Here is a 27700-nt window from a genome sequence, read left to right on the forward strand (position 1 = left end):
TAAGCAAAATACGTCTGTTGGAATCTGCTGAGATGACTAATAGATATTTTAAAAAGATTTGAATTTTCTTCGATTGAGTAAAAGTTCAATTTTCATAAAATTATTTACTGTCTTTGACATCAACCGTACCTCTGTGACTGCGGAAGTTTCATTGTAAAATTTTTATTGTTTCAGTCTTCATTAAGATTCGCGTTTGAAGCCGTAACAATAGTAAGCGTGATGGCAATAAAATGTAATGAATGGAACAAATGAAGATTAATTTTATTACCATCTTGAATGGTTTGTGCAGGATACAAATACAAACGAGCAAAGCTTTAACGATTTGAATTAAAAAATACACTCTAGCCAAACGTGATGTTGGAGGAAAGTTGTATTTCTAAAACAGAGAGTGTAGATTGAGAAATGAAGAAGATCGAGTTGGCAAGAAAGGCAACTTTGGAGGCGCGCGGGGATGACAACTGTATAGCAGAATTCAAAAAAGGATGTAGTTATGTTTATAAAACAATGAAATTTAGTGGAGATGATTATGAAATACAATCATAGGCATATCATCTTACCTTTGGTAAATTTACACAAGTATTTAATATAAGATGTCATGCTTTTACGGAACAATACGATAAGAGAATTTCAAGCATTAATTTGTTACATAATAAGATGTTTCTATAATGATTATGTTCGGCTGGAGCCTGAGTCATTTGTAATAAATAAAGTAAAGTTGCGTTATAAAAACTTCCACTGGATAATATTTGGTTTTGCTTTTAAATTTGTTTATTGAATTTTATATGATATGTAGGCATATATAGCCTCCATCCCTTCAAAATTCTAGTTGTTAGTCTGACATTGCTTTCGTTTAGTCATCCTTATTAGCGAACCATTCGTGTTCTATGGTAATTGACCTTATGTGTAAAATGTTTCATTAACACGCGAGTGTCCTGATTTTATTTTGATACTTCAAGTGTGCAAATTTGATTGTGCTCATCATGGGCTTGGACGTGTCGTAGCATGCATTCCACTACCGTTAGAAGAGTTATACATTCAAAAATAAGTTTTATTCATTTTGGAGCGTGTGGATAAGAAGTTACAATTTCCTTTAACAAGCATATAAATTAGTTATCATAGTTTTACATCCGATGCTCAATACTGTAGATTTGAAAACAATGAGCGAAAGTATTCCTGTGTTGTAAAAAAGAAATTACATGTTAAGCCATGCTCACTTAAATAGTCTAAGTGGGACCGCCAAAGAACCATGTGTATGAAAAGGCGTGTAACCAAATGTACAATTCTAAAAGGGTTAACAAAACGGCGTAGATTCCTTTTTGATATAGCAATATTAGTGATCCAAGGTTTAGCTAGGTTATGACAGAAAACCGGCAAGGAAACCCGATTTGTGACAAAAAATACTACACTCAGCAGTTCTGACCTAGATACAGTAATTTCCTAAGTATATGTAAGTTTCAATAACAATAAACTGCTATAAGATTGATTGCAACATATATAAACAATAAATGTTATGGCCAACATAATACATACTCTTTCATCTAAAGATAATTAATTAATGAATTGCTTATAATTAATGTGTATTTAACAAACATTAATTTTTGCTGTGAAACAAATGTAATTTAAATGTTCAGAATAAAAAGGAATTAATTCATGCGATTACAGAATTAAGCTAGAGTTTGTAAACTTCTAATGTCAAAATCGTTTCAATTGGAAATAAGATTTGCATCCTTATGCATTTGTCTTTCCAATACTGGTATGCACTTTATCCTATTTATACTTTAATGAGCTGCCGTTGTTTAACATAGAGATTGTTACTGTTACTATTATTATTGTTCCTTCTCTTGAGAAGGAATATTATAGTTTGGTAAGTCACACTTGACTGAGCTACTGATATCGAAAGCTGTTGTCAGTACAAGCTGGCCAGTCAGACTCCGTGACCTTAGAAATAACCTCTGACGTTAAAACTATTCTTTCCTAATTGAGGCGACTCTCTGACTGAATTCGTCCATGGATTACATATTACTAAACTCGAGGATGGTTAATTGATTCTTTTATTTCCTCCATTCTTGATGAACATAACATATGTAGAAACAGATAGTCATATATTGATCAGCAAATTTACATGTTTACATGTAAACAACTAAATATTATCGTTATCTTCAAATGCATGGTTAATATGTGAAAACAAACCCCATTGCGACCCTCTAATTATGTGCAACAAATTCACGCATGGAATCATAACGGATTGACCGGGTCAATGTCTTATTGCCGTATTTACTCAAGTGAAAGTGGTAACAAATTTAATTTGTTGTTGCATTTAACAATTTATGTTAAATAATAACTAGCGTAAACACCTACTTGGCATTTTTTGGCAGTATAAAACAGACATTGCAACCAAAATTTTACAAGATGATCATTATATATTTATACAGATGTGCCCTAGGAGGAACTTTTGCTATGCTTTAACTTGTTAACTATTAGTATTATTTGGTAACTGGTCACTCCGGTATTATGTATAACTTTCGTATTTCGGTACGGCATATTACGGGGAATAAACACAACCTACAAGCATTTCGGCGACACAGACTTCTCGGACAAAGAGAACAAGGAAATGGAAACGCGAGATAAATTTTGTTGGTTTGATCACATTTCTGACGATATCTTATTGCACATCTTGTGTTTTGTACCAAGGACTGACTGGAAACACACAACTAAAGTTTGTGCAAGGTTTCGAAATGTGTGTCAAGACAAGGAATTATTCAGGTGCAGTATGTTAAAAAAGCTCTTTTCGAGATTATATTTCTTGTTAGGCTTATCATGTCTTGCCTACTTTGACAGGTCAGAGAAATTGCCTTCTTGCACCAGCCTGGTTTGTTCATACAAATGACCTATAATTATTTATTTTTTTAGTTTGCCATGGATTTGGACGGGAGCGCTGAAGTGTACTCCGTAGGGAAATCATACCAATAATCGTGCCAGAAATCTGACACGCTCGCATTTGTACATTTTAAAAGAAATCGGCAGCAGCAATTTCTAATCAGTTAATAACTTAATATATAGGAGAGATTGTGTTTGTATATAAATCCGTTGTATATTCTATTTTTAGAACTGATAAGACAAAGATCGGGTGGTCAGACGCCGAGCGTCCATGTTTTTCTGTTAACAGTGATGTTTTTCTAACGGCTTTAACTTTCTTAAAACACAAATGATATCAATAATTTTTTTATCAATGGAAAGAATATAAAACAAGCAATTTATTGATAACTTTTAAATATTATTTTGATATAAAATGGATTAATTATGAACGCTTAACTTACAGTGTTTTTTCTAAAAGTTTGGAGCATCGCTATGCCGCTATTAAAATTAAATGTCATTTAAAACGGTTACTCGTTTTTAAAAAATATTTGAATAAGAAAATATGAAAATCGTAAGCATTTCAAAAATTTTTAAATTTTAAAAATCCATGTATGAACGAAAAAGTAATTTAAAATTGAAAATTCTGATCCATACACAAACAACGTAAAAACATTTTGTTTTGCCCACCGCCAGATAAACAGGTGTTGATGCATGACGTCAGGACGATCTCTCCTATAGTAAAATCTACCATTGTGCCATATTATGCATTAAAACCCGTAACTGAAGGCAGAACTACCTGACAATTTGGAACTGGTCTGAAACGTTTACTAAACTCCGCCATCTTGCTCCTTTGAAATACGAGACTGACCTTTCACCCGCGCGAACCGCTAAGAGAGCACTTACATGTGCTGCTTCACATTTGAAGTTGCATCAGCATCCCGGTGGCAGAAAAACTTGGGGAAAATAGTTATTTTTTTTTTAAATTAATTTGAATTATAATATTACTTTCATAGATAAATCCTTAAGAAAACTTGTAAGTATAAATTATTTCTTTTGTTTACAAGGTGCTCTACATGTATATTTTTAGCAGTTCGCGCTGTTACGTCATGCGAGAATCTCATAGCTATTCAACAATGGCTGCTGAAATGATGCTGCTCTAACAGTGACTTGTAAAAATCGGCGATTTTATTGTAAGATTTGCTTGCAGAATTTGATAAATGGTGTTAACTGATGTAGAAGCAATTACTTTATCAAGATACCCATACGTCTTCATTCAGAATTTCAGTTGACTACGTTTGTGATGAAAAGTTTGACAACTTTTTATTTTGGTATGGTTTCATAGTAGGCCTGGTCAAAAACTCTAAAGCCGCAACTATGAAAAAAACAAAATATAAAAAAGCGGCATTTAGAGTTTTGGAAGCCAGGACTAGGTCATATGGTGACTTTCCAGCCTTTACGGTGGAGGAAGATCCCAGGTGCCCCTCTGTGCATTATTTCATCATGAGCAGGCACCTGGGTAGAACCACCGACCATCCGTAAGTCAGCTGGATGGCTTCACATGAAGACTTCAGCGCCCCGAGAGAGGCTCAAACCCACATCAATGAGGGGCAAGTGATTTGAAGTCAGTGACCTTAACCACTCGGCCTCAGGTTTCCCTCAAAATAGTGTCAAATGACCCATAACAAGACTTGTACACATAAGCCTAATAAACCATAAATCATGACACACACAGGTTTTTTGTTTTGGAAGAGGACTGAAAATCACTGTTGATATTCGCATCAATTCATGGTAAGGACATTCTATGGTTTACCTGAAATGCAACTACATTACAATGAATTTTACACTTACATAAGTTACAACAACCTGCGAATCCCTTTGCAAACAGGAACGATATTTTGTACATGTAGTTCACCATAGATTTTATAAAATTCTTAAAATAAAATAAAATAATACAACTACTGGAAAATCTTTATAATCGGCCATTTGTAAAATCCTTGAGAATAAGGAGGAAGGAAACATAATGACTTCCGCTTCACATGATCATAAATACAGCTGGCAAAATTGCAAAATGGCGGCATACTGATGAAACACAACAGGAAAAAAAAAGGTATAAAAGTTGAAAATTACCTTAAAATTGATGCAAATAACCCCTACTTTACTGACAGTTCTAAATCTGTTCTTCATTCTGTGGTAAAAATCTAGTCATGGCAGCTTATAATATTATAGGTTGTCTGAGCATGAAATACCCAGAAGATTGTGAATGTGTTTCTAAGTGTATATTTTTACAAGTCTTTCAACACAATTTGATATTTATGTCAAGTATGGTTCATTAGGCCTATGTGTACATGTCTTGTTATCAGTCAATTGTACCAGTCTGGTTCAAAAGAACCAGCCTGGTACAAAAAGGCCATCTCTCTGACCTGTTTAAATAAAATGTATTGTATTGTATAGGTAACGTCTGGAATATCTACTATAGCTTCCACATATCCATCTATACTGTTGCAGTGTAAACATAAGTCATTTTTAACTTCATTTTAGTTATATCTTTTAATGAAAGTTTATAATATTTTTGTAAGAAATGCAAAGACATAAGAGTGATTATATTAGTACTGGTAACAGAAAAGGTTTATTGGACACCTTATAACATGGTATAGTTTTCAAATAGTACATATATTAACAGGCTTTGCTTTCCTGGTGCTAATGTTTGTTAAAATTGTTGCAGTTATTAGTCCCCTACTGGTTGAAAACCAGTTTCGGGGACTATAGGAATGCGCTTTTCCGTCATTCCGTCTGTCCTTCCTTCCATCCGTCCACAATTTCGTGTCCGGTCCATAACTCTGTCATCCATGAAGGGATTTTAATATTACTTGGCACAAATGTCTCCCATGATGAGATGATGTGTCGTGCGCCAAACCAATACCCCTAGCTCAAAGGTCAAGGTCACACTTAGCAGTCAAATGTTAATATGGCATGAACAGGGTCTGTTTCGTGTCCGGTCCATATCTCTGTCATTCATGAAGGGATGTTAATATCACTTGGCACAGTTGTTCCCCATGATGAGTTGACGTGTCATGCGCAAAACCCGGAGCCCTAGCTCAAAGGTCAAGGTCACAATTGGGGGTCAAAGGTCAACAGGGCTTTTTTCCTGTCCGGTCTTTAACTCTGCCATCCATGAAGTGATTTTAATATTACTTGGCACAAAATTTCCCCATGATGAGACAACATGTCATTCGCAAAACCCTGACCCCTGGCTCAAAGGTTAAGGTCACAATTAGAGGTCAAACATCAATAGGGTTTTTTTCCTGTCCAGTCCAGAACTCTGTCATCCATCAACAAGGGATGGCATAAATGTTTCCCATGATGAGACGATATGTCAGGCGCAACACCCAGAACCATAGCTTTAAGGTCAAGGTCACACTTTGAGATCAAAGGTCAATAGGATTTTTTTCCTGTCCGGTCTATAACTTTGTCAGGCAAGACAGGATTTAAATATCAGTTGGCACAAATATTCCCCTGGATGAGACAACATGCGCAAAACCCTGGCCTTAGGTCGTCTAAGGTCAAGGTCACACTTAGAGGCCAAAGGTCAGATATAAAAATGACTGTCTGGAGCATTTCTTCTTCATACATGGAGGGATTTTGATGAAACTTGGCACAAATATTCACCACCATGAGGTGAATTGTCATGGGCAAGGTCCCTAGGTCTAAGGTCAAGGTCATACTTAGAGGTCGAAGTTTAAATTTAAGAATGACTGTGTCCAGAGCATTTCTTCTTCATGCATAGAGGGATTTTGATGTAACTTGGCACAAATGTTCACCACTATGAGGCACCCTTGTTATGCCCCTACTTTGGGGGGGCATATAGATTTTCCCTTGTCCGTCCTTCCGTCTTTCCGTCCATCCGTCCGTCCTTCCGAGAATGTTGTGTCTCGCCTAGCTCCAAAAGTATATGACGTAGAGTCACAAAACTTTACAGGAATGTTGGTCAGCATGTGTAGTTGTGCACCTGGGGTTTCGCTTCCGGATTCATGCAGTCATGTAGGAGTTATTGCCCCTGACTTTGTAAAAATTGGTCATTTTAGTGTTGTGTTGCGCCTAGCTCCAAAAGTATTTGATGTAGAGTCACAAAACTTTACAGGAATGTTGGTCAGCATGTGTAGTTGTGCACCTGGGGTTTCACTTCCGGATTCATTCAGTCATGTAGGAGTTATGGCACCTGACTTTGTAAAAATTGGTCATTTTAGTGTTGTGTCACGCCTAGCTACAAAAGTATTTGATGTAGAGTCACAAAACTTTACAGGAATGTTGGTCAGCATGTGTAGTTGTGCACCTGGGGTTTCGCGTCCGGATTCATCCAGTGGTGTAGGAGTTATGGCCCCTGACTTAGTAAAAAAATTGGTCATTTTAATGTTGTGTCGTGCGTAGCTCCAAAAGTATTTGACCTAGAGTCACCAAAGTTTACAGGAATGTTGTTCAGCATGTGCAGTTATGCACCTGGGGTTTTGCGTCCGGATTCATTCAGTATTGTAGGAGTTATGGCCCCAACCTAGGAAAACATTGTCATTTTAATGTCATGTAGTGGGGGCATCTGTGTCCCATGGACACATTTCTAGTTTTTAGAATTATGTCCCTTTGTTTACTATTAATAGATTATATTGTTATTTTTTGTACCAAACAAAGTTGTAAGGGGGTGTGTACTGGTTTCAGGTTGTCCGTAGACACAATCTTGTGCACACCATCTCTGCTCGTCCCCTTGACACAGTTTAATGAAACTTCACACAAGTGATCAGTAACAACAGTAGTTGTTAGGTTCTTTCAGAAAAACAAATTGCAGGGTCACGGGACTTTGTTTTTTTGTTACTATACTATATACACAATCTTGTGCACACCATCTCTCCTCATCCCCTTGACACAATTTAATGAAACTTCACACAAGTGATCAGTAACAACAGTAGTAGTGCATGGGTCATGTTAGGTTCTTTCAGAAAAAAAAATTGCAAAGTTACGGGACTTCGTTTTTTTGTTACTATACTATATACATAGACACAATCTTGTGCGCACCATCTCTCCTCATCCCCTTAACACAATTTAATGGAACTTCACACAAGTGATCAGTAACAACAGTAGTTGTGCATGGGGCATGTTAGGCTCTTTCAACAACAAAAATTGCAGAGTTATGGGACTTTGTTTCTTGTTAACATACTATGTATGTATACAGTCTGCATATGCAATCTGGTGCGTGCCTAATCTTCCGAACCCTTGCACACAATTTAATGAAACTTCACACAAGTGATCAGTACCAATCCTAGTTGTGCAAGGTGCATGTTATGTTCTTTTAGATAAATATTCTGCATAGTTATGGGACTTTGTTTTTTGTTACTACACTGTATACATCCAGTCTATATACATACAGTACACATAATTATGCAATCTTGTGTGCGTCAAATTGCAATGTACTGTGTCAGTGCATGCGGGGTGTACATTCATCACCTTTAGTGATAGCTCTAGTTTATTACTGGCCATAGGGAAAAATCGAGACCACTTTTCTGTGGTACAACATGCATGTTACATCAAATTTTTAGGTGTATTTTGACCTACCTCTACCTGGTAAAGAGTTTTGTGTGGACTTTTAATAGATTTTTTGTTTTTTTAAGGATTAATTTCCCTTTGTTGTTACTATAAATAATTTTAATCCAAGTGTTTTGTTATAACATAAATTGTATATGTAGTACAATATTGTTTATACATCATTGACATATATCAGTTCATTATGTTATACTGCAGTAGAAAAAATAAGGTTAGTACATAGGGGACTTTGTATTGCATGGCAACACTTCATTCACTTGTTTTACTCTATTTTCCTTGCAGAAAATCAGTTTTGTCATATGCCTACGGAATGTCGGAGAGAGATCTGGAGGAATATCTTCGTGCAGGCTGCAGATACATCGAGACACTAAATCTTAACCATTGCTACTGGTTCTCATCAACTACTCTGGCAGCATTTATACCAAGGTGCAAGAAAATACAAGAGCTGTTTCTTCTAGATTGTAAACTCACTGCCAGAGCCCTTACTAAAATTTTGTGCTCACTAGAATGCCTCAAGTCAATAGTGTTCTCTGTTTATAACTTGTTAGAATTTTCAAATATCATCAATGGGAACCAGGATGTCCAATTTGCATTGAGGCATTTAAAACACTTTGGATTACATGTACGAGAAGAATCAAATGGAAATAAGCAGAATTCATTACAGTTCCATCTTAGCCAACAAACTACTGTTATCGAATATTGCCCTAATTTGGAGTCCTTTTGTGTCATCGGAACACCTGGACTAAGTCAAAAACTGTCGAAGAGATTGGTTCATACACTGATTGTCAAAACCGAGCATTTACAAAACTTAAAAACTATGTCAATCAACTGTACAAATGATGCTACATCAAGACTTTACTTTTTTGGAATTCTAGTCAAAGCATTTGACCAGCCAGGAATTCGTTTTACCAATTTGTCAGTATCTGGGCTAGATCTAAAACAAGCCGTAAAACGTTCATACTTTATCCGTTCTCTGAAGGAATCGTGTCCCACGTTGGAGAATCTAGACCTGTCAAAAGTTCTTATAGATGAGCTGGAGGCATCAATCACCATTGAGGATGCACCTTGCTTGAAACACTTAAACCTGGCAGATATCAGGTCAGAGAGTCGGTGCCTTGGCCTTCTTATCAGTGCTAGTAGATGTTCAAACCTGGTCAGTCTTAACCTAAAAGGTGCTACCTCAGGATGCAAGTATTGGGGAAAGGTAAAATGTCTGTTGTGTTATTAAAAAGATTCAATGAATACAATAGGACTGTTTCTTTTCATTTGGAGTTGGTCTGACAAAAGTCACACTATTGTTCTACACTTGGTGCATCCAGAGGTGTGTGACTTGGAACAGCTGCACCTCCTTTTTGGCAAAGTTTTCAGTTTTTATTCTGTTAAACTATGTTTCTGTTTCATGCCATACATTACTCTTTATAGGGGATGACAGGTATCTTTTATATTATAAATAGTACATTTTTGAAATTTTACTAACTTTTTAGAACTAGATCTAGGTATCTGTTGTAAGTCACCTGCCACCATTTCATTATCATCAAACAGTGCTATTGTAAAGATTTATTCAATTTACCATCTCGCCCTGTTTTTAGCACTCCTGTCACATAGTGACAGGGTGAGCTTTTGTGATCGCATTTTGTCCGTCGTCTGTTCACAATTTCTTGTGAACACGATAGAGACCACATTTTGCAATGGATTTTAATCAAACTTGCACACAACTTGTATTTGCATGATATCTCGGTTCCTTTCGAAAACTGGCCATATCCCGTTGTTGGTTCCAGAGTTATGGCCCCTTAAAGAACCAAAATTTGCAATTTTGGCTTGTGAACATGATAGAGACCACATTTTGCATTGGATTTTAATCAAACTTGCACACAACTTGTATTGGTATAATATCTCGGTTTCTTTCCGAAACTGGCCAGATCCTATCACAGTGTGCGACATTAACTTTTTAACACCGTAGCCAATGGGGCTACGGACTTCCAATTTTTTGTAGCCCGACAGAATTTTTCGTAGCCCCATTAATTTTTCACTCAAGAATGAACAAGACTTTCATTCTAGTAATATTTAATTTCTTTCAATACACTGCTGTAGGTTGGTGAATATTGATATATTTCAGAAATTTGTATGGTTTTCAGAATTGATTTCAAAATCTGAAACAGTGTTCACAAAATTGTGCAGAAAGTCAAAGACACAGAGTCAGGAAAAGAGATCTAAACAGCTTTGTAGACATGGTAGACAAGAAATAGCTTGGCAGTAGACTGACCAGGGGTCTCGCTAGGCCCATTATTTTTTTGGGAGAAGTCAATTATCCCTCAAACTGATTTAAGGAGAAGTGGAGAGACTTTAGGGAGTAGTTGGAAGACTCCATTAATTTTTATATTTCTACCTCGACGCTGTGAATTGATTCAATAACCATTCATTTTCTTAGTTACATCATTTTACCATACACATTTATACCGAGTCACCACTTGTGTGAACAGTTTCTCATTCGAATAAAATTGAAAGTAAAATACATACCGGTATTCAAATCAATTCATCCATCAAAGTTATTTTTACGAAGTTAATACTTTACATGTCGTTTTTTTACCATGGATACCAAATAATTGTGTCTATAATTCCAATTAATCGCATATGTAATTGACAATTCTTTAGAAAACAACTCGCACGTGTTGACAATTAAATGCTAAGTGTCAAAGACGTAACGGCGGCGCTGATTGGCCTATTACAATTGCCTCTGGTGAAACCGATAATTTGATTTGCTTTCACACTTCTCGCGAAAATCTCACAAGTACCTGAAGTAGGCGGAGCTTAATGTGTGTATGTGTATTCAACGCACATTTGACATGGAGCAAATTGTCAAAAGATTAGCGGGTGCGCATCCAAAAAAAAATCGCGCGACTTGAATTAGCTTTGAGATTGGATTTGAGCAAAGTTTGAAGCTTCAAAGCAACTATTTTGCTCCCACGTTTGCATTGATCTTTTTGGTAAATTTATTGCTCAGAATTTTTCATAGCCCAACGGGCTACGGTCTGCCGATTTTCTGTCGCCCGAGCCGAATTTTCGTAGCCATTGGCTATCGGGCTACCGTTAATGTCGCACACTGCTATCATGGGATTCAGAGTTATGGCCCCCTTAAAGGGCCAACATTTGCTATTTTGGCATTTGCTGCAATATAGAGACTTCATTTATGGTTTGATTTAATACAAACTTGCAAAATATCTTTAGCAACAATATATCTTAGATTCCATGAGGAATCCTTCAGATTCAATAATAGGTTCTGCAGTTACGGCCCCTGATTGACCCCTGAAAGAGCCAAAATTTTTACCTTGTGAACATGATAGAAGTGACATTTTTACATTCGATTTTAACCACACATACACACAACTTAAGTCACAATTAGATTTCGGTTCCTGTTGAAAACCAGCTAGATTCCATCATGGGTTCTAGAGTTACTGCCCCTGAACAGTCAAGGGTGTAACTGTTTTAAGTTATGTAACCTACATTGTGTATTTCAGTTACTTTTTCAAGCATTTTATAACCTGTATTAGTTATAAAATATAGTTAACTCGGGTAAGTTATTCAAAAAAAGTCTTTTTGCTATTCTCACAAAGTGACCTTTAAAGTGTAATTAGTAGCAAACTGTGGTAAATCAAATTCTCGTTTAGTCTGATCATGACCTGATAAGCATAATGGGATGTTAAGAGTTTTATAGCTTTAAAACTTTTGCGTAAAACTTTATCAGCCTTGCGTAAAAAAATTTACTGCATAGCTGGACAGATCACAGTTCAAGGACTCAGGAAATAATTGCGTTAGCCTCATTCAAAATGAGGAATTGGCACAGAAGGGCTTTGTGATATTTTATGATAACTGAAACAAGTTATGAAAGTATAAGCAATAACTAAAATGGGTTATAAACTGCGATAACTTGAAACAGTTACACCCCTGACTGCTGAATGGGGCAAAATTTTCTATTTAGGCCCTTTCAGTGATATAGAGGTTTCATTTATGCTTTGATTTGATACAGACTTGCACAGAATGTTTATCTTGATGATCTTTAGGCCAAGTTCGAAACTGGGTCATGTGGGGTCAAAAACTAGGTCACCAGGTCAAATCAAAGGAAAAGCTTGTTAACACCTTAGATGCCACATTTATGACTCTATCTTCATGACACTTGGTTAGAATGTTTATCTTGATGATTTCTAGGCCAATTTCGTAACTGGGTCATGTGGGGTCATAATCTAGCTCACCAGGTCAAATCAAAAGAAAAGCTTGTTAACACCCTATATGCCACATTTATGACCCTATCTTCATGACACTTGGTCAGAATGTTTATCTTGATGATTCCTAGGCCAATTTCGAGACTGGGTCATTTGAGGGTCAAAAACTATGTCAACTGGTCAAATCAAAAGAAAAGCTTGTTAACACCCTAAATGCCACATTTATGACCCTATCTTTATGACACTTTTTCAGAATGTTTATCTTGATGAGTCCTAGACCAGGTTCGAAACTGGGTCATATGGGGTCAAAAACTAGGTCATCAGGTCAGATCAAAGGAAAAGCTTGTTAACACTCTTAAGGCCACATTTATGACCCTGTCTTCATGAAATTTTGTCAGAATGTTTATCTTGATTATTCTTAGGCCATGTTTGAATCTGGTTCATGTGAGGTCAAAATTAAGGTCACCCGCTCAAATCAAAGGAAAATCTTGTTAACACTCTATGGGCCATATTTATGATCATGTCTTCATGAAACTTGGTCAGAATGTTTTTCTTGATGATTCCCATGCCAAGTTCGAAACTGGGTTATGTGGGGTCAAAAACTAGGTCACTACTCAAATCAAAGGAAAAGCTTGTTCACACTGTAGAGGCCACATTTATGAGTCTATCTTCATGAAACTTGGTCAGAATGTTTATCTTGATGATTCCAAGGCCAAGTTTAACAGGTGAGCGATATAGGGTCATCATGACCCTCTTGTTAAAAACTTATCGGGGAGTCACATAAATGCCTCAGATTTATAAGCATGCAAATTTCATTAAGGGGAAATAAATCATAACAAAAGCAGAAAAGTTGCAGTCATTTGTAAGTAAGAACAAATTTCGGATAATGTCCGACAATGGACCATATTTTTGTGTGTCATCATCTGTGGGTTTCTCCATCATAAATGATATTTGCTTATTTATTTAATCTAACTCATTTATGGACATTTTTGTGACTTTTTCAAAATTTGGTTTAGGCTTATTAAATGACTAAAACTGCATTATTACATTTTTTTATTTTATTAAAACTTCAATAAATTATGATTTTTACACCTTCTTGTGCTGAAAGTATGGCAAATTAAAAACAATATATTTCAGTTATTTTCAATTATTGTTGGGTTACAAAATTTGTTATGTGTATATATAACATTGTATTTAGATCATTTCACACCAATAAATCAAAATCAAGCAATATTTGATATCAAGTGTGGCCTTCCGTCAGGAATTTTTTAACCGTTTATGTTATAATTTCAAGGAATACATGTACATGTAATTTAATCAGGAACTTAAATTGTCTATATTTCACAATATATTTGCAAGAGTTTCTTTTATTTCAGGAGGAGTTAGAGGGCCTTGACCTTGTCTTAAAAAACTGTCGTAATCTACAACATCTCAATATCTCTGGTGTACATGTACATGAAAATGGGCCAGATAGAACACTTATGGATGTTCTTACACAACATGACATCACAGGTAAATTCCTACTATGTTACATAGGCATGCCTCCAGATTTATATCAAATTCTTTAGAATTTAGATAGCATGATTTTTTAATATTCTAACACAACCCAATTTGTTTTTGGTTAAGCAAAGATGGCTTGGAGTGTGGCATTACTTTGCATAAAAGCACTGTTTGTACATCAGTTATTCTGACCTAGTGGCAAATGTCATGTGGTGGCTTGCTGAAAATAAATACAACACAAACAGGCAAATATTTGGTGGATGTTGTCAAGGATACTTGATATCATCTTAGAATTAAAATAATATATCGCAAACAGTGATTTTCTCTGAATAAAATAATTGTCATTCAGATTCTGCACCCTCGTGATATGATTCTTACATATTTGAACTTCAGACAATGATTTTATTATATAAAATCACTGTTTAAATAATTATAAACTAAAAAGGGGATTGAGTGTTTTTAAGGCACTAATTATTTATAAAAACAATAGTTGCCTGCTTACTCAAGTTTGGTGGTTCTATCGAGATACCTGCCAGCACCTGAAATGATGCCAGGAGGTGCACCTGACATCTTCCTTCACCATCACAAGTTTAAAAGTTACCATATGACCTATAATTGTGTCTATGGGACTTAATATACTACAGAAATACAAAACAAACAAAAATGCATTTTTTTCTCGTTATTTCTTTATTCCAAGATTTTGAGGAGCAAAGTAAACAAAAATGTAGGACAACATGCCTTTCCATGTTAATAAGAAGATTAACACAATTTGTTAAGGTACTAGTTTGAAGAAGTTTTGCTTTATTGAAGGTTTTCAATGATTATATAGTTTGTTTCATTTTGCAGAGTTTTTTATTACTGTAAACACTTCATTCTAGTTTTGGAATTATTATTACTTTAAGCTAGAAAGATTATCAGTGAATTTCTGTTGCACATTAGATATATTTGTTGTTGTGAAACTTGACAAAAATAGTTTTTAGAACTAAAACAGAAAAAAAACGCTTCCCTTAAGCAGTTAGTAATGTGTCTTTTTACTCCACTTACATGTATTTGTAAAGAAGAAAAAGAACTGTTGTATATATAATAGTACTTCATATTTTGTTTTAGCCTTCAAAAGTCTGGCTTTGTCAGTTTGCTGTTTGGTGAGTAGGATAAACGAGAAAGGGAAGACCACAAAAGGATTTGTCAGCAAAGGTCTTGGAAAACGACAGAGGATTGCAAGACAGGTATAAATAAAGCCTGAATTGTTGTTTGATTGTTTTTATAAGCTTGACAACTTGAAATTTGTTTAGTTACGCGATTTTGTTGTCACCGTTACATTTGGCATCACAGAAGTTTTGGATGCAAGCAGGTTTCTCTAAAAATGCTAGGTAAATGCTGTCAAACTTGAAACAAATCTTTGACATCATATGATGAACTAATAGGGCAAGTTACATAACTCTTGCTTTTATTTTGTTAAAACTAAGCCCCTTTTTAACTTGGAAATTGTGGTTGATGTTTTGTATGTAAGCAGTCTTCTTGTTTGCATCATAAGATGACCTTACAGGGCAAGTTACATAACTCTAGCTTTTATTTTGTTAAAATTATACCCCTTTCCAGCTTAGAAATTTTGGTTAAAGTTGCATGTAAGCAGGTTTCTCTGTAACATTTTGTTTGTAATTTCCTTGTAACTTGGTTGATTTGAATATTTTTAGGAAAAATTAGGCACAGAGAGGAAGATGCAAAAAAAGAAATGCCTAATGAATAGCGTACTTTAAGTTCATTCAGTTTACTTGTAACTGGCATTTTTTTTTTGCCAAAACAGCTTTTTTTTAGGGCTTAAATTTGTGAATTTCAAAGTTTAGAAATAAAATGAATAGGACATTGGAATTAATAATGTGCATCAACAAAACAATGAAATCTATGAAAATTAGTCCTCCATATATATTAATGATTTCACCCTGGATATCCATATGGCATTTTGACATGGCCAAACTTCAGGTAATACAAAATGTGGTACAGAAACATTAGGTAACCGAAAGGGAGGATATCACAGCTCCATCAGGTGGCTGTATTTCCTACCAAAGTTGTTTTTGTACTACTTTTTATGTCACATCATCATCATCATTGTTTATTTAAACAATACTTAAACATTTTCTTAAAACTTAAATTCGTTATAACCTTTGCACCTCAACGTTGTGGGTTCAGAACCTGCTTTGGGTGTATAATTATTTCATGGGTAGAAGCCTATCAACTGGCTTACATAATGCCCAGAGATGCGATCTTCCTCTACCATTAAAATCTGGAAAGTAACTTTATGACCTAACTTGTGTTGTAATGTTGTTAAACCAAACAGTAAATGACTGAAAAGCCATCCAACTCGAATCAAAGATCAAGAGTTGTACAGAGTGATCTTGCCTTTTCAGAGCTTTTCAACAGACTTATGTCCCTTAATATTCTTTATTATGTTATTTAGTACATTTTTTCAGCCTCAGCCATCAACATCTACAGGTGAAGGGTCAGATATTGGCAGCTGCTGTACAGAGTTATCTCGCCTGCACAAAGCTTGTCCAAGAATTACCTCCCTTGAGCTGATCAACACAGGCTTTAGTCAGAGTGTAGTACTCACTAGTCATAAATCTGTGTATGATCCATGGTAAGTGTCTGTCTTTAAGTGTCTAAATTTTGATTTCATTTAGACCATAATGATACCATATGTTGAAATGATAAAATTTCAAAAGCTTTAAAGCTCACAGACTGGTATTAAAATGATGAAAAAAGTTATTGTTAAGTATCTGTACTGTAGTTACTATTTATAACTTATCCGTTTGAACTTACTCAAATAGTAGAGCTCTTGCTGTCTCTACTCTAAGCCCGCCCGCTCAGCTCAGTATGTCTACGGATGGCAGGGTCGTGAGTTCGATCCTCGGGCAGGGCGTATATTCTCCGTGACTATTTGATAAACAACATTGTGTCTGAAATCATTAGTCTTCCACCTCTGCCTCATGTGGGGAAGTTGGCAGTTATTTGCGGAGAACAGGTTTGTACTGGTACAGAATCCAGGAACATTGGTTAGGTTAACTGCCCGCCGCTACATGACTGAAATACTGTTAAACCCAAAACAAAAAAACAAACAATAGTCTCCGCTCCGCAGTGTCTGCTTTGCTGTTTGGACCAGAGTTTTACATGCACAGACAGCTGATTTAGAAAAATGAACCATGAAAGTCCAAAATAGGGAGGGCAATTAGAGTTCAGGTTTTTGAAGAAATTTCTCATCGATTTAAAAATTGTTATTGATTTAAACTTCAGTATTTTTTTTAGTCATTTTGAAAATGATAATTCATCAGAATTTTTTTTTAAATCGTAAAACTTTTTATTTTGCAGTAAAGTTTCCCATTTCTTAAGAGAAAATGACATTACTCAAGTGTCTTGTATGACCAGTCTGCGATACCTTCAACTCACTGGATTGCCAGGTAAATGTTATGTCTTGCTGCATGTTTTGGGGTTGTATAAAATATTAGGACAAGGTGATTTTAACTTTTCTGCTATTCATTTACTTAAATACTGTAAAATCATTAATATTCTTTGGGGACTTATTTTCAGACCCGCCCGCTTAGCTCAGTAGGTAAAAGTGTTGGTCTACGGATCGCGGGGTCATGAGTTCGATCCTCGGGCAGGGCGTATGTTCTCCGTGACTATTTGATAAACAACATTGTGTCTAAAATCATATATCATATACTTATTTCATATCTAAACTTTAGAATCCAAGAATTTATGCCCCCACTATATAGCCTTCCTTGCCAGAACTACAAAACTAATACCCAGGAAATTAAATGATTTCTCAGTATTCATTTTAAATGGGTTTCTTTCAATTAACCTATATTATTCATAAGTAACACTGACCACTAGGACCAAACATTTCAAAAACTACAATGTTCTGTTGGCCTGGATTATTTACATATTGAGTCACATTGTCACTTAAGGTATGTGTATTGAAAGTGAACTTTTCTTTTTGAAAACATGCAGCATGATGCTATAACATTTTACTGTTACAGTTCTTAAAGCTGCTGATGATGTATACTTTCATCATTATAAAGATTCATAAGCCTGCTAGCTTTACTGATCTAATTATCACAGGGTTGGGAATTTAATCCCTGGGCGAAGTGTGTATTTTCTGTGCTGAATTGTTGAAAGACATTGTGTCTGTAGTTATAATGTCCTGTACCTGTGATTTATATTGAGAAGTTGGCAGTTATTTTCGCAGAACAGGTCAATATTGGTACAGAATCTGGAAACACTGGTTAGATTAACTACCTTGCCTCATATATGACTGAAATACTGTTGAAAAATGGTGCTAAACACTGAACAAACAAAAGATTCTTAACCACAGAAGTATGCAAACTTTGGATAATTTCACCCCCAAAAATGATCTACTGAAAGGAAATTAGAAGGAAAACTGTAACACTTGAAAGGAAAATATAACTGTAAATGTAAGAAAACAGTTCTGGTTTGTGTTTGTGTTTGTATTTCATACCCAGAAGGAAACTACAAAACAGTGATTCATTCCTTTAAATACAGTGAAATGAATTATTTTCATTGGCATGATATTTGGACATGGATTTAAACTGTTGAAGAAGAAACGAAATGGGATTTAATTCAGTGGGTCAGCATCAACCACTAAATCAAGGATTATAAATGAATGGTTTTACAGTAGCTTTATAACTAGTTATTTTGAATCTTTCTTCGAGACAAATATGTAGTAGACATTTATTTGGTAGGAATTTTGCTTGATTGCCTTGACTATCTAATCCACATGTATTTTTAGTTGAATTTCTTTATTTGAAATAGGTGTATCAAATGGAAGGTTTTTGAAAGAGATTGCTACCAATTGTGTTCATCTAGAGACCCTGTGGCTGGCCTACATTGGGCTCGGACCCCAGATTCAAGGAATGTGGGACTCCTTAAAATTCTTCAAATGTCTTTTAGATCTCAGGTAACATGGTCATACAGGATTATTTCTGGTGTTTTCTTTTCTTGATTGTTTCCATGTTTTTAGTTGCCCTTAGGCTGGTATAGGTGGATAATCCAGCATCCATTGTCCACAGTTCACATAACCATCTTCTCTTTTGAAGCTATTGCTCAGAATTATCTCAGAGATGGTCTGTAGCACCCTGGCAGGGTCCTCTCTCAAGTTTGTTCAAAGGTTATGCTTGAACCCTTTTAGGGGCCGCTAGAGCTAAAAAACAACATCTTCTGATGAACCGATTGGTAGATTTCATCAGATGCTCTGCCTTTTATAAGATTGCTAGAGCTAAAAGTAAAAACAACCATTAAACAACTTTTTCTCATGAACCTAATGATGAATCTTCATCAAACTTGGTCTATAGGATCATTGTAGGGTCCAGTAAAATTTGTTCAAATGGGGACATTCAGCACGTTTAAGGGGTGGCTGGAACTGAAAATAGAAAAACCTTGAAACAACTTCTTCTCATGAACCATTTGATGAATCTGTATCAAAGGTAGTTTGTAGCATTATCATAAAGTCTTTTTACGGTACAATGTTGTTCTAAAGGGAGTCAAAAGGCTGCGAGAGCTAAAAATAGAAATACCTTTAAATGACTTCTTGTCATGTACTGCTAGATGCTAAAAATGCAATTTGAAACAACTTCAGATGAACTAAGAGGTATCATCAAACTTAGTCTGTAGCTTCATTATAAGGTCCTCTACTAAATTTATTCAAATGGGACAGCTTAGCCTCTTTCTGGGGCTGCTAGAGTTAAAAAATAGAAAAACCTTTAAATGACCTTATAATGAACTGTTTTATAGATCTTCATCAAAATTAGCTAGTTGCATAATTGTAAGATTCTCTCCCAAATTTGTTCAAATGGTAGCATTTGGGTCTTTTTAGGGGCCATTAGCTTATACTTAACACAGGTATTACCATTCATGATTCAGTGTGTCATGCATATATTCAAGGTTAAACCGTAAAGGCCAGGCGACTGTGAGCAGCATCTTATTGATTAAGTTTAATGTATATAATGTAAACTGGCACTAATGCACTTGATCTCTGAAGTTGGGATCAAATGTAGTCAGTTGATTTGATGCCTGGATGGAATAGAGAATTACATGCTGAATACTGAAAAAAAATAAAACAATTTCTTTTCTATATAAGATCAGATTATGTTATAGGTGTGAACATGAGCTTTTACACTTTCCCCGTGCAGATGTACCATTCCTAAAAGCATTGCGTCTACTGTACTTTTGGTGAAAGGTTTTGCTGTCTTACACAAAAACAAGCAAACACCATCTTTTTCCATATATGGCTGTTATGATGACCTCTGCTTATACATTTATGTTTATTAGCTTACCTGAACCAGGAGTATAAAATGAGCTATCTAGTTCACTTTAATGATGAGCTTTTTAGTTTTCTATAATTGCATATAACCGACAAACTGGCAAATTTCCGAAGCCCTGGTATATATATTATAGCTTGATACTCCAGTATTCATCGTCAACCATTTTTGCTTGATTGATAATCATCAAACTTGATCAGAAAAAGTCTTGCATGTGCCTGTCTCAGTGTTATAGTCGTGGGTTTGTTTGATTGTATTTTGGGACCACCACAGCAGAAAATGGGAAAGCCCTTTAACAACTTTCCAGTTAACTACTTACTGAATTTTCACCAAACTTGATATGTGGCAGTCTTACATAGACCTTTCTCAAGTGTGTTCAGAATGGTTCTGTTTGACAAAACTTGTGGAACTTTGAATAATAAAGCCTGTGAATGAACAGAGTGATAGATGCCAAGCAAACTTGGTCAGAAGTATACTTGTAAGGTTTACTAGATCAGGCGAGCAACCTGGGGCCATCGTTGTCCTCTTATTTAAATTTCTATGAAACCAGAAGTTTAAATTAAGTTTGAAGGTTCATATGAGTTCTTTATATATTTCAGAATAGAACAACCTTGGATGAAACTGGACGAGCATTTTTACCAGTCTTGTCTTGGATGTGACAGGCTTCAGCGTCTTGTTATTGTATCAAAGAATTCTAGATTTGAACCAAAACCATTAGAAAATTTTGTAGCAAAGGTAAATAAAAGTTCAGTTTTAAAGATTTTTTTTTTTTAGTTTTGTCCATTTCTTTCTGTTTGGCAACACTAAGTCTTAATTTCAAGGACATGACGTTTGCCCAAATTTCAACCAAAGTAAATTTAAAAAGCATAGATTAGATTTTAATTAGAAATAAAAATCTAGGGAATGTTTTTAGATTTTATTTCAGTAAAACATTTCATAAATGGTTAGAGCTGGAACTTCAGACTGCAGCAGTCACTTTAGAAATTTGTTATTGTGAAATCAACATTTACTATTGGAGATTAATAATGAGCTAGCAAAATTGCCTTTTATCTTTAAAATATGAATGCTTGCATGCACATACCAATGCAAAATCTGTTTTGGGCCCAAAACAAGAATTATGTATCCCAATACAAACTCACCGTTCTACATTTTGACTTCCCTTTGAATCAGATAAAACAATATAATTAGGGGAAAAAATAAGTTGTATAATGTATTTTTTGATAATGAATTATGAATATAGCTGTTTGTTTAGTACTGTAACCTCTTCTTAGTTGTAGTTTATCTAGAATAGTCAAGCATTTGCTGTCATGTTGCTGTGGTAAAATGGTACATGGACTGAATCCTAATCTGGGAATTTCTTTGTCCAATGCTTTACTGCAGTCTTCAGAAAGCCTTGCTAAGGCACTAGTACTTTAAAATGGAGTCATTGAGTTTAGTCACCATTAGTTTTTAGAACTTCCTTTACAGCTCAATTAAACAAATATGCTTAAAGTAAGAGGCTATTTTTCAGGCAACCCGACTGTATGTGATACAGTTATTCACTGATACACCGCTGAAAGACTGTGATCGCTACCAGACAGTATTACAGAAAAGGTGAGAAGTGAGCTAGTTTTTCAGCCCTTCTGACTGCATCTGTCCACCACCATTCATCCATCAAAATGTTTTTAACACTTTAAAGAAAACATCTCTTGAATGTTTATCACAAAACTTACCATACTCTGAGTGTATACGGATGCAATATCTCGAGCAAGTTCAAAAGTGTGAAAGATAGCCAATTTAATGAAAGTAAATCCAGAGTTATGGCCCCTAACTTAGTCATATTTGCAATATTTATACCTCTAACAAACAAATTTAAGGTAGCTATATTGAGATCACTGTTCTGTCTAGCCTTGCAACCATGTATCCATCAGTCTGTCCTGACTTATGTAACACAATAGCATGGCTCCCATGGAATTAGCGTGGAAATTAATGTTTCTTGGTACAAATGATACATGGCAAACAGATGAAGTAAAAACCAAAATAACTGTAACTTTTGTCTTCAGTAGTATTATTTCTTTTGTACTTAATTATCGTAAGGTTTATAGAGGGGGATTTAATGCAACTTTATTCATTGGTAAAACAGGAAGTGCCTGTGGCAAGAATAGTAGACCTACCTCTATTTTGAAAAATATATACTTTTCTTATTTTGTCTGTACAATAACCTTGCAACCTTCTTAAAATGACCACAGTTTTCAGTTGTCGCCCTAAAATTGAACAAAAGCCAGATAGAATTAATTTGCACTACTAGGATACAAAGAGTATTATTTATAACCAGTAAAACTTTTCAAACATGCCATGTAGTGGGACAGGAATCACCATGAATAATAACTCAATTTCTTTCTTGATTTCCTTTCAGGTATGAGGGTCAGCGACCGGGTTTCCATGCAGTATTAGAACACTTACACCATGAGCGAGTTCCAGGGGTACTTGCAGCCTTGCCACTAGTCCATCTAGACGAGATTACACATCTGTCTTCCAAAGTCTGCTCAAAACCTTTACTCTCCCTCTGGGGAGAGTGAATAACAGCATTGTTAAAATACATATATTAAACCAGCTTATTGAATACTGTTGATAGGATTATATTTGAGACGGTTCAGTGTTTTGCAATTATTACATGACATCATTGATAAATATCCTGTGGATAGTTGGTGCTATTGACCGATCCATAGTTAAACACTGGTTTGCTTGACTATAGTAGGTGGGCCGGTGGTCTAGTGGTAACACCCTTGACTGTCAGTCCAGAGGCCCGGGGTTCGAATCCTGGTCCAGGCACTGGAAATTTCTGAGATGCTCTTGAGTGTCTCCCACCTAACTTAGAGGCCTGTACTGGTTCTTCCCAGGACGGCTTTGCATGTATCGGTGCTATTCATCGGGCATGTTAAAGAACCAGACTGTCTATTCGCAAGGAGCTAGGCTAAGTTAGCCGGACAGGCCTGTATCTAAAAGGATTTCTCTCTCTCAGTTCTGGGGGCTTTATCTCACTCTGTCCCTTTGGTCAGATCGCTCTGTGTCTGTACTAGTAGAGGATGAATTTCATGCACTTTGTGGCTGCATTTGTGCTATGTAAAGCACCTTTGAACGTGTTTATCATGAAAAGAGCGCTATATAAATCTGGTATAATAATATAATAATAATAAAAAGATAAACGTTGAAATTTATTTTTGATGTTTAATAAAACACCTAACGAATGGCTTACCAGTAAAAACCGCTTGCCTTAGTTCCAAATAAGTGTTTTGTTACATGAATTTAGAAATAAATTACTACGGGTTTTTTTTCATGAATTTTTGACTTAAGCCTAATAAACTAGTATTGTACTATAGACCAGTCAGTAGCACGAACTATTGACTTGTGATTTATATTAGAAGTGGTGTAATAATCTTAGATATTAACCATAGTCAGAGAGGTTGTGATTTCAATACTTGTAGTTAATCTTTATAAGTGTAGCAAATATAATTATGTATGTGTAGTAAATCTCTATATGTGCAGTAAATCTAAATTCCTGTAGTGAATCTCCATATATGGATAATAAGCATTTGTTAAAATTTCCCAGTAAATATAATTTCCACTTACTACCAGCAAAACTTCAGAGTATATTTTGAAAGTGTTTATCTGAACTTTGAAGATTCTTAAATGATGTTTTGAATTTGAGACGTTGTTGGCTTACTGCAGCAAAGAATGAAAAGCTGTATGTTCATGTACCTACACAAGTACTGTGAAATCATTAATATTCGTGGGGTACTAACTTTTGTGGATTTCGTGGTTGGGTCAATCCACGAAGTTTAATCCCAGCGAACAAGTAAAATTCCCATTCATTTTAAGTTCAGAAATTGAAATCCACTAATTCATATCCCAACGAAATTGCCGTTTTGACCAAAACCACGAAATTTCATGCCCACGAAATTAAATGATTTTACAGTATGTGATCACAACCTCTTAAAGATGTTGATAGATAATGTACTGAACATTGATGATATGAATGTTGACCACTGTAAAATTAGATATTTTTGCAAGGGATTTTGTTTGCTAGTCTCGCTGATACTGTCTACATTTACAAAAATATATACCTGTGAATGTGTTAATATTGACATAAATAGATCTGTATGTTTCAGAACCATGTGAAGTTTTGAATATAGTAAAATTTTAGCCTTCCAAAAATATTTGATTTTAAAGTATTTAAATTGCAAAACTGTGGGACAAATCTACATTTTACATTTTGTAAATGAGAAAATATCTAGTGTATTAGCTGACAACCATAAGACTCAGTTATAAAACTGAAGCATATATCTTCAAAAGATGTTAGTGGATGTTTAACTGATAATTTTCTTAACTGACACTAACTTGTTAACTGACACTAACTTGTTACCAGACAGTAAGGTTTACAGATTTGGTTTTTCCATCTCAAAAGGTGCTACATGTGTATTAAGAAATGAGCTTTTCAGACGACTGGTAAATTGTTCTCAGTAGTATATGTTTCTGACCAGTAATGTAATTAAAAAAATATCTTGCATTTTATTGAACTGCTCTTTTACATAATTGTTACTCATAATTATAACGTGTTCATGTCTGCATTTAACAATTTACAAATAAATCTTTTGTCACAACTGAGTAAGAATAAAATAGTTTAAGCCATCTGAGAAGGGTTTATAATTTGTGGTACTGCTGCAATAGAAAAATACTGATTATTAGTTCACATGTGCACATATTCTCAAGATGAGCTATTTTGATAAATGTTTCTCCGTCGTCTTGCATCATCAATAATTTGACTGTTAACACTCCAGATGTCACAATTTTGGCCAAATTTGAATGAAACTCGGTCAGAATATTACTTTCAATAAAATCTAATGGTCTGCCAGATTTACATTCAAAACAGTCAAAATGTTTGTCTGTATGAAATTTAATGGAAATAATTTCACAAATATGTTACTTTGTTGACCCTATACCATGTTTGTTCAAACTATTCCAGTTTGTTTAAAACATGACTGTCAAAGTGGGTAGTGCACATAGTGGATACTTTAAAGATCTTGTCAGAGAAGGTTGACCAAATTGAAAAAAATATTTACAAAGAAATGTTCCATATGTGACCCACACTGCTAAAGATGTTCAGGCAGTCTGTGAAAGTCAGTACGGCGATCTAAGACTATCATGCCCTCTTGTTTTAGCTTGCAGCTGAATCCTGTTAGATCCACTAATTCTGTTACAGCATTTTTTGTGCACTGCAGCTTCTCTGTAGGGAGTTGCTGAAGGATATTTTTCCTGAACATCCATGCAGTCTGATTATTATGTGCACTGTTCGCCATTCAACCAGTATCTTTCTGGTAAGCACCCCTTTTAACAGTTAATGGTACTGTCAAAATTGAAAGATAGACAAGTTCATTATAGAAATTTAGCAGGGTAAGGGTTAAGTCATACATTTAATATGTACACGTAAAACCTTAATCTGTATACAGTGAAACATTGATTGCTTGAGCACTTAGAAAAGCTTGAGCATGTCAGGTCACCACATCGGTCCCCTTGTTTTGGGTTCAGTAGCTGAAAGGGGTCAAAGTCGCTGTGACCTTGAGACTGAAACGATTTCCTCTTCATAACATAAGATTGCTTTGTCATACAGTCATCAAACTTCATCGGATGATTGCCTGTGGCCAGTAGATGACCCCCTTTGTTTTAGGGGACAGTAGGTCAAAGATCAAGCGTTGATCATGAGATTTAAAACGGTTTCTGCTCAATAACAAAAGAACATATTTGCCTACAGTCACCAAACTCCACAGTATGATTGCCAGTGGTCAGTAGATGGCCAATATTGTTATGGGAATCATAATTATGGTCAAAATTCAAGGTCACAGTGGACATGAGTCTGAAAACGGTGTGAGCTCAATAATCTAGTAACGATTTGGCCTACACACATGAAAATTCATTGTATGACTGCCTGTGGTCAGTAGGTAAAAAAGAGATCAATGTCACAGTGACCTCTAGACTGAAATCGGTTTAGACTAGATAATTAAACAACGCTTTGGCTTTTCAGTTCTTTTAGGATGGTAATCTATAGTCATTTGATGACCCCCTGATGATTTTGAGGTCAAGGTAATAGCATTAAATACATACTACCTTGCCTCCGGAAGGCCATCATGGGGGCATATATGTTTTTATACACTTTCTGATTGCATCGCTCAAAAACCTGGATAACCCGAGCTTTTTGCTCATGAAGTGTTCTACAATTAGTGTTGCACTTACATGTTCTGATATAACTGTTCTGTTCAATGGCGTAAAAGAACCTAAGATGCTGTCAAAGTTTTGATAAAACAAACCGAGAATAAAGATATTGAAAGAGTTATCTGTGAGATGTCATTTTCTTGTCCTATCTCTATGCCAGACCTTTTTTTTCTCGTAATTGGCCTTGTCTCCTTTTATTTTTGTGGTATGTTCGTTAAAAATTATTTATATTGCGATCTTATAGCTTCTTCGGTGGACCCCACGTGTCGCAACGCTAACTTTATTTCAAAACACTGTAATAATACTTCATCCTCGTGATCCAGGTAAGTTTCAGGGGTAGGATATACCTAATCAACTATCACTGCTGGTTTGTGAGACATGATAAAAGAGACGAATTACAGAACAGAACATATATTTTATTTAAGGATTTGAACTTTACAGCTCCTCATCCATAACATGATTAACATATAAGCAAATGTCAAGGTCAAAATAAACGATATACGGTTTTTTCAAACATAAAACATGTACAAGCTACATAGATAGTGTGTGGTTACGCCTCTAATAATGTGGGTAATATGTGATATAGATAGAACATGACAACTACGAACTCAGTATTACAGATCGAACTATGCATCCAGAATGTAGCTGATTCATTCTTTAGTTTAATCCATACATTTCGGCCCCAGCTACATCCGTGGCACAAGTCCGATCCCGAACACTAAGCAAAGAAAGCAACAAAGCGATTATTACAAACTCATGAAATGCATATATACACACTAGCGAAATAGTAACAAATAACACTGCATGTAAATTTCATAAAAACAGTTGCAAATTCCCATTCCTACTGGGTAAGAGTATTGAGCCTAATTTTCAATGCACATCGGATGAAACATGCCAGTTTTTTTAGCACAGTGTGATATTTTGAATTAAACGATGACAATAATTTGTAAACATTCGGTCTAA

The 27700-nt window shown here is 35.4% G+C and overlaps 1 protein-coding gene across 2 annotated transcripts in view; it reads left to right on the forward strand.

The window, feature by feature from the left end:
- Positions 1 to 2552: 2552 nt before the first annotated feature.
- Positions 2553 to 27700, forward strand: part of LOC123531660 (F-box/LRR-repeat protein 18-like) — a 92054-nt gene continuing 66906 nt past the window's right edge. The window contains exons 1-10 of one of the 2 annotated variants that reach the window (XM_045312819.2): positions 2553 to 2763; positions 8725 to 9646; positions 14036 to 14171; positions 15267 to 15385; positions 16628 to 16794; positions 17523 to 17611; positions 18987 to 19131; positions 21091 to 21226; positions 22002 to 22084; positions 22887 to 23522. In XM_045312819.2, the coding sequence (XP_045168754.2) occupies positions 2612 to 2763; positions 8725 to 9646; positions 14036 to 14171; positions 15267 to 15385; positions 16628 to 16794; positions 17523 to 17611; positions 18987 to 19131; positions 21091 to 21226; positions 22002 to 22084; positions 22887 to 23049 (2112 nt within the window). In that variant the 5' untranslated portion in view covers positions 2553 to 2611 and the 3' untranslated portion in view covers positions 23050 to 23522. Of the gene's footprint in view, positions 2764 to 8724; positions 9647 to 14035; positions 14172 to 15266; positions 15386 to 16627; positions 16795 to 17522; positions 17612 to 18986; positions 19132 to 21090; positions 21227 to 22001; positions 22085 to 22886; positions 23523 to 27700 lie in introns of those variants that run through there. The other variant, XM_053518593.1, reaches the window with a different exon arrangement.

This window comes from Mercenaria mercenaria, chromosome 11, assembly GCF_021730395.1.
Source record: "Mercenaria mercenaria strain notata chromosome 11, MADL_Memer_1, whole genome shotgun sequence".
Classification (NCBI taxonomy): domain Eukaryota; kingdom Metazoa; phylum Mollusca; class Bivalvia; order Venerida; family Veneridae; genus Mercenaria; species Mercenaria mercenaria.